Below are 8,761 nucleotides of genomic sequence, written 5' to 3'. Positions count from 1 at the left end.
TAAACAAGAATAACGTGTAAACACTTTATTTTACTTACACATCAGGCCTTAAAGGACAGCGATACAAAATCTAATTCACATATTGACGAAAGTAAGTCAAAGATGGAATCTTAAAAAGATTATTGGATTTCTCATGTACATCTTTGTTAAGTTCACAATGATTAAAAATGAAAGAAAGTTTAACATGAATGTTGATGTTAGGCTAGTCACTTTCACTGTCACTTCTCTTCCTACCAGCCTGCCCAATATGGATGTTGAACTTGTACTCCTGATCACAGCCCATATAAGCGTCACTCATATAATACAATGTATATGTAACATCTCCAGGAGATGGAGCCACGAAATCAAGCTTAACTCTAGCCTTTTGTTGAAGTGTTAATCGCTTAATAGAGATAAGTGAATTTGAACGTGGATCTCCAACCACCACCCACCATCCCTCTTCTCGTTTCTGAAAAACAGAAAAAAAATGCACACTCACTCAGGCTTTATTAAACTTTTCCTTTCTGGATTGTTTCAGTGCACACACATACACACTTTTGTTAAATATGTGTGTCCTTAAAGTATGTCAAGTTTACAAATACCAGTTGTCTGATAAATCTCAGAATAAGGGTCAAATTATTCGTAAGAGAAATCAACAAAATATTACAGTAACAATATTTTCGTTTAAACAACATTTATGAAGAACAATGGCCAAAAACAGTTCCACTGAGTTTGATCATTGTACTTTTCTAACTTTATCTTTGAAGGTAAAAGTTAATATGGTTATAGTTATTTGGCATAAGACAGAAGATGCTTAAAACAAGTAAGAAATACTGGACACATCTGATCTATACCGATAAACATTACATGAAGAGAGGAATTCATTCTTTGAATCCATGTTTATTGGAGGGATATATATATCTAATAAGATATATTCTACTTCCACAGCTTTTATTCAACATCAGGAATAGAACTAAGAATTTGTAGTCTACACCTATAACACACAATAACCCATGTATCAATTTGCCGTATCTGTATTTAATAAAAGTATAACATTTCTGAAAACAAATTCTTATATACAATTTTAAATTTCATAGCAATAATTTCTTGCATATTAATGAGAGGAGGTAAGTTACCTGCGGAAAGAAGGGAGCAATTACTGGACCAGTTATTTCATCCTCTCTTTCAAGGTGCACCAGAATGTTCACAGTTGACCCACTAATGGAAGTGTTAAAATCTCAAAATTAGCTTTCACATACATTTTGTTTAAATCAACATTCTACACATATATCTTGAACACAAAGTAAAACAGATCATGTTGAACAATGTAATTTTTGAGCGTGAAGATAATTACACCTTTGAAATCATACTGATCAGAACAAGGAAGCATTTACATATGTAGAGTAAGCAACATACTAATAGAGAAAATCACAATGAAATTGTAACAGATCTTATTTTCAATAATGATGCCAATGTGGTAACTACAAAATAAAGTACAATGTTCAGGAGCAAGTGTAGAATCCTATGAATTGTTTTAAACTTGAAAATAGCATCATATTTCTTTTTGTCAAAGAAAAACTATATAGACACTTTTTGTTTTCTGTTAAACAGCTTAATCTAAAGTTCAGGTTTATTGATTTGTAAGTAAAAACACTTGTAATATGAACATATCATAATACTAGAAACAATAACAATGTTTGTAATATGAACATATTGTAATACTAGAAACAATAACAATGTTTGTAATATGAACATATCGTAATACTAGAGACAATAACAATGTTTGTAATATGAACATATCGTAATACTAGAGACAATAACAATGTTATTAATATGAACATATCGTAATACTAGAGACAATAACAATGTTATTAATATGAACATATCGTAATACTAGAGATAATAACAATGTTATTAATATGAACATATTATAATACCGGAGACAATAACAATGTAAAAGTGATTCAAAAACTTATGTACACCATGTACATCGTGACAGACAATGTATAATAACTGTAAAAGTGATACAATAACTTATGTACACCATGTACATCATGGCAGACAATGTATAATAACTGTAAAAGTGATACAATAACTTATGGACACCATGTACATCGTGACAGACAATGTATAATAACTGTAAAAGTGATACAAAACTTATGTACACCATGTACATCATGGCAGACAATGTAGAATAACTGTAAAAGTGATTCAATAACTTATGGACATTCTAGAACAGTGGTTTTCAAACTGTGTTCCATGGAACCCCAGGGTTCTGTATATGGTCATCAGGGGTTCCCCACATAGATAACAGGTAATGGAATTTTTTTTTATTAATTACAGAGTTGGGGTCCAAATGTATTCTAAATACATATTTGTACATATATAAAGTTGTCTATGATGATAAAAGAGAAAGAAGGCATGACTTTTAAGGAGGCTTTAAGTGTGAGGGTTCCATAATGGATGGAGTGAAATAAGAGAGTTCCATGGCTTCATGAAGCTTGAAAACCACTGCACTAGAAAGATACTTAGACAACTGGAACAGTGGTTCTTCACGTTAACTTGAGTAGCACTATCCGCTTGAAATACAAGTAAAATGTGAGATTAAGAGGAAAAGTAAAAACAATGTTAAAAGATGAAGAATTTCAAATACAAGTATCTTACCTTCTGATACTGTCTTTGTCTTGTACTTCATAATTCAGCTCAATGTTTGGGTAACGATTACAGAACCGAGCAACGTCAGCCATCTGAGAATCAGACAACTGAAGAAGTTTGTCACGCTCATCATCCTCGAGTTCCATGATATCAAAAACAGTTTCAACCCCTTTCTCTACGCACCTCTTAATAATTTCACCAGAGAAGTGAGGAAGTTGTTTGAGATAAGAGTCCTTGTTCCACATGGCTTGTGTTACCATCTGGGCAAGTTCCATAGCACTGAGAGCAGGAGACAACCAGCCATTGGAACTCAGGACATCTACACAAGCCTGGATCAATCGTACGGCCTAGAGAACATAATAAACTATCAGCATTATGTAAACTAAAAACACTAATCTTATAATGACTTTCATCTCCTGTAAGTACAAAGAATTGATTAAAATTACAGTTCGGAAAAGAGAAACATGTGATTAATGGTTTGGGCCAAATAATTTTCATCTGTACCTTCTGTCTGTAAGGTCACATTCATTGAACTTCTTCCAAAAACTTACATGAGCAGCAATGTTAGTAAATGTAGAATTAAAGAATTCATTTTTTTATTTATTTACACTGATAAATCAAAAAGAATCAGTACAAAATAAATATCAAAAGTCCTTTTAAGTGCACAAAAATACAGCTAAAGATGTAAGGACATCAACAATGTTCTGGACAATATACTTACTTTACTTAAAATTTCTTCTGTGTCTGACTGTAGTTCAGCAGAAAGCTGCATGCGAGATAAATGAGCTTGAAGCAGCAGGTTTGTCTTCACATGTGGGTCACTAAACTTTGGATTGTTCAGTTTGTGAGGCAAACGACTGGCCAACTGAAGATATAAATGATGAGAAACAATTTAAAACATATAACGAAAAGTCAGATTTTGCCATCGTAAGTGAAATTATCTTTGTTTCTTTATCTCTTTGTATATGTATATAGATATATTTTATTTCTAGTAGGGAGATAGTCTTGTTAGCTTTTGTTTCTGTGTATGATTATGTACTTTTTCTATTAGGAGGCTGGTCTTTACAAGTTGGATTTTTGTCTCTGCAAATTATTATTTATATCACATATCTTTTTTACTATTATAAGACTGGTCTTAGAAATCGGAATCTGGATTTTTGTCTCTGTGTATGATTATGTGTCATTGTTTTTTTAATAATAATAAGGGTAGTTTAGTCTTGAAAGTCAGATATTTGTCTCTTAATGGAGGCTACTTAAGTTTGATTTAGGATTTGTTTTGTCTCTGTGTAAGAATATATCAAATTTAAAATCAAGTTTTTACTACCCCTACCACTATTACCAATTTTGTGAAAATGTTCGAAAGAATACATAAAATTAAATAGTGCTATTTAAAACTAAATATGAAGCATACGTATTCAAGGATTTAACAAAAAACTTTATAGCAAAGGTACATTAAAAGTTTGTCAAAGTTAAGTAAACTGTGAGAAATTATAACTAGTTTTATTGTCATTATATATTCATGCAATCAAATGATTTGAAATTTGGGTGAAGAATAAAAATGTTTTAAATTCGAATTAGTTAGTTTGTTTATAAATACATTTCCTCAGTGAGTGATGGCTTCTAAAAAATTCAACATGTTAACAGCCTTAAAAGTTTTGTTCAAACTACTCTGACCAAGTCTTGTAAAATTCATAAAATATTAAAATAAGCTTCTTGAAACCTTTCCTAACAGCCTGTACAGAAATAAAGTAAAAATTCTATAAACCAATAAGAACAGAAGTTTTCAAAATATACAGATCTAGATCCTTTACGAGTGAGACATTATCACAACGAATATGAAAGGTAGTCTATACCTGTCGAAGGATGCTGTCTTCATGGTGACGAACAGGAACATTTTCGTACTCGGCTGCTGAGCTGATGATTTCAATCAAACCTCTGATTTTTGTCTTAGCATTCAATGACATGCTGAACAACTCTGTTACGTAGACAAAGCAAGAAAATGTTAAGTAGGGAAACAAATAAATAGAGCTTTTCATGTAGTAACTGTATCTTTACAAAATTTGGCAAGCTTTTACTTTTAGTAAACATTACAAGTTTTTTGTATACAAAAAATTACATTCCTTTAAATATTTATAAATTTATGGAGTTCGAGTCTGAAGCAGACTTCACAAGTCTGAGTGCAAAATGATTTTCATATTAAGATTAAAAATACTTTTTCATTGCACAGTTTTCAACTTTCACTTGCATAACCTGGAGGTCCTCCTGAATGAATATCAGAAATTTTCTTTCAGTAAATCTTTATATTTTATCTGTTATTTTCATTACCCTAACATTGAAAACACGTTAAGTTAATTTGACCAACCTTGTAACCACCACCACGCACACACACAAAATAAAAAATAATCTAAATTATCCCCCCTTTCTTTTGAGAGTAACTACATATACTTAAAGACAATTACACACTATTTATACTGTCACTGAGAAAATTACACACTATTTACACTTGATTGGCCAAGATTACTGTTCTGTTTAAAAGTTCTACTTGTCATTAACTGTGTTTCCTTAATATACTTTGTTTGGGCTTATTTTTCCAATGCAACAAAACTTCCTGAGAAATAAAACATCAAAAATTAGTTGAATAAAGATGCAAAGTTACCAAGATTATTTATACTTTTTGGAAATAAATAAGATATAAAAACATCAAAATTGTAATTGGATCTTTTTTGAGGGTCTATGTTGTTTTTTTCAGACAACCTGGAAATTTCTTTAAAATTGAGTCCTGTAGGTGCAATATTTAATTGAATAAAAATTAAGTAGAGTAGTACCATTAGTATAAAAAAGTAGGCTTAAGTTTCATTGACAGTAGACAGCAAAAAACAACAACAATTAAGTATCATATTTCTTGTTTTTCATGTGCATTCTTTATTTTATCACAGATAAAATAGTTTTTCTGAAAAAAAAAAGTTTCATATATATTTAGGAGGTTTTAGAGATTATACACATGAAATTTGAAAATTTTCTAGATGACGTATTTCTAATTTTAACATAAAAATCACTTTGCACCCGGATCAGTCAACAGTCTAATTGCATATATTTACACACACATACATTTTTTGCTAGAAAAGATTTGTAATGTTTACAGATAGTTTGCCAAATTTTGTGAATATACTTTAACTTAATGATTAAGTATTCTACTCTCAGATTTATGGTATGTATACCTTCATGGTTACATGGTAGTTACAAGGTTGTGGAAAATACACGAGCCGACTGTGAAAGGGTAAAAGCAATAAGAACAACCACTGTAAATTTTCATTTCAGCTAAAGGATATCTAATGCTTATGTGTGCAAGTCCATGAAACTTAGTATTTCTTTCCATCCTTATGTTATTTTCTAAAATGTGCAATCCATAGAAATGAAGTGTCACACGATACATAAAAGTGAAAAAATGGTCATGATATGTGCATTCTGACCTTTCCATATCTCACCTAGAGGGTTAACAATACATACGTACACTTTTGTTAGAAGTACTTTAATCATAGTAGTACAACCTGTATCACTGACAATTTATTTTACTGTAATACTAAGTAATATCTTTATATGAAAGAAACATTTGTGTAAAACTGCTCAAAAGTGTACCAGGTGTTAAAAGGCTAAGAGATGATGAGATAAGAGAAGGAGAAAATGATGCATTGAAAACACAATGATTGTTTACTAATGAGACAAGGATAAATGGATTTGAACCACTATTGTCACATGGACTCACCTATAGTTGTGTAATTAATGTAATAGTATGCAGCAATCATGCCCAAGTTGAGTGGAGACACATCCATTTCATCCTCAATGCTGATGCACTGGAAGGAACACGTAAAAACGAATACATGGATTATATAAACACCACAAGTCCATAGACACAGATTACAATATATTGTGACAAATCACAAGTCAAATTCATGCTCACAAACTGTACAATACAGTTGTGAAGGAATGCTTTATTATTTCAGTATTGGATACAATGTTTAACATATCTAATGTATATTATCATTATACATATTTAGGACTAACCTAAATCTCCTAAGCTAACCAAAGCTTGCGAGATATTATTGGATTTATGGCCGATTAATATTGTTAACAGCGAGGGTACCAAACTGATAAAATAATACATTCTAATATTTATAAGTAAGATAGTAAGAAAAGTATATTTAATTAGCTATACTCGTTAATAAATTGATTTTAGCTTCTCTCTAAATAGGTAGTTTCCTATAATTGTAGGTTAATATTAACAAATATAAATGTAAAATATTGCACTTCATACAAAGTATTATACAGTCAGTGGTGTTTTGTGATGATGTGCCCACATGGAAAACACCAAGCACTTATTGCTTATAAACAAAGCTTCTCAATCTCCTTTGCTATTAGATTTTTGTCCTGATAAAATATCAGGTTTGTTATTAAAACAGGCTCAACCAGTGCCTAAAATACCATCCTGTACGTGATAAGTATAAATACATTTAACAATATTGTGGTCTAATAATATGGAACATTTTAAAATGCTGATAAAGAGAAACATTACCAAACTGTTATCTAAAAATGTGTCTTATGTTGCACTATTTTTCAGTGGATGTTTCACATGAAAATAAAGAATATTTTAACATGGAACTATGCTGATATAGATGCAGTAACAAACTATTATTCAAAAACGAGTTTTAAGCTGCTTTATTTGCTAGTTAATGTTCCAAGCAACTGATAAAGAGAAACAATACCAAACTGTTGTCTTTTTGTTATGCACAAAGCTATACAGTGGACTACATGTGCCCTGCAAACCAAAGGTACTAAAACCCATTTTTTAACGTATAAGCCCTCAGACTTATAGCTGAGCCATTTCGGAGCAAATGTTATTTAAAAATGTGTTTATAATGATTTATTATCAAGTTAATGTTTCAATTGGAAAATTAAAAAATGGTAGAATCAACACAGATAAGAAACAAGTTTCAAACCCTAAAATTATTATTAAAAATAAAGTACATAAAAAGCTAAAGAAGTTGTTTTGGATATTCACACAAAGATTATCTGTGTTAACTATGCATAATTTTGGCCGACAAACTAGAGATAAAGAATCTAGTCATGTCACTCATCATCAACTCTTTCACTACCCTAATCAAATAGTGGGATTTTTATAATGTTGTCACAACCCAGAAGTGAGGAACATGATTTTGTGACAAAGGGAAACTCTCAGATTCAGTGTACAGTATGCTAACCGCTAGGCTACATCCAATAAAAGAAACTAACCTTTGATTGTTCCAAGTCACTTAGTGTATTTTCCACTAATTCTGAGAGATGATCTGACAGATGTCTGTGGGTGACACCTGGGAAGAGAAAGAACGTTATTTATGTGCTCTTTTCATAAGCGTTACAAAAAAACCTTGCATTACGTTAAATAACTCACGATCATGAAGAAAATATATAGATATAAAAAGTAAAGATGGTTGGCATGGGTATTAAAAACACAAAACAATTAACAAAGTTTTGACCTCCTTGGATCATCATCAGGTTAAGATGATGTTATAAGGTGGTCGAAATTCTCTCTTAACTTTCTTCAAGTTAAGTTTGCTATTCACAGTTTAAGGTTAGAAACTATTTAAAATTTATTTTGTAATGCTGTATAACATTTAGAAACAGGATATACAACAGCTGAAGAAACAATTCTAATAGTAACAGGTACTGGTCCATTCTGGCAATAAGGTTAGTAAAAACAATGATCTTTACTCTTCATATAATAAAAAAATATATATTTCATCCAATGTTTTGCCATTTCGGGTGTATTAGTAGAAAAAATGTTCGACATTAAGATATTCATTAATGCATATTTTCTCATCAAACAATTCTTGTACAACTAGCCCTGATGAAGCCACAGTGGCAAAACATTGGATGAAATAAAAAAGTTTATTATTATTATCTGGAGACTATAGGTCGTATTTTTATTTACTTTATTACCAAAATGTTTAAATCACCTCAGTTTGTACTATTGATTCTGTTATGATAAACAACAAGGTATTGGGTTAAAATCATAAATAATATTCAACGTCGAAACATGTAGAATCGTCAACTTTTGGAAGGCCATAGATAGGCC

At 30.9% G+C, this 8,761-nt stretch overlaps 1 protein-coding gene across 1 annotated transcript in view; it reads right to left on the bottom strand.

Moving 5' to 3' along the window:
- The window catches only part of LOC106466300 (U5 small nuclear ribonucleoprotein 200 kDa helicase-like), a 54,910-nt gene continuing 46,149 nt past the window's right edge, over positions 1–8,761 (bottom strand). Inside the window, exons 26-32 of the mRNA XM_013926569.2 lie at positions 7,921–7,997; positions 6,398–6,485; positions 4,488–4,609; positions 3,356–3,499; positions 2,644–2,981; positions 1,116–1,197; positions 1–448 (exon numbers count right to left, since the gene is read on the bottom strand). Of these exons, the coding sequence (XP_013782023.2) occupies positions 203–448; positions 1,116–1,197; positions 2,644–2,981; positions 3,356–3,499; positions 4,488–4,609; positions 6,398–6,485; positions 7,921–7,997 (1,097 nt within the window). The 3' untranslated portion in view covers positions 1–202. The remainder of the gene's footprint in view (positions 449–1,115; positions 1,198–2,643; positions 2,982–3,355; positions 3,500–4,487; positions 4,610–6,397; positions 6,486–7,920; positions 7,998–8,761) is intronic.

This window comes from Limulus polyphemus, unplaced genomic scaffold (genome assembly GCF_000517525.1).
Source record: "Limulus polyphemus unplaced genomic scaffold, Limulus_polyphemus-2.1.2 Scaffold2216, whole genome shotgun sequence".
NCBI lineage: Eukaryota > Metazoa > Arthropoda > Merostomata > Xiphosura > Limulidae > Limulus > Limulus polyphemus.
The sequence above is the reverse complement of the archived record's forward strand: the minus strand, read 5'-3'. Positions and strand labels throughout refer to the sequence as shown.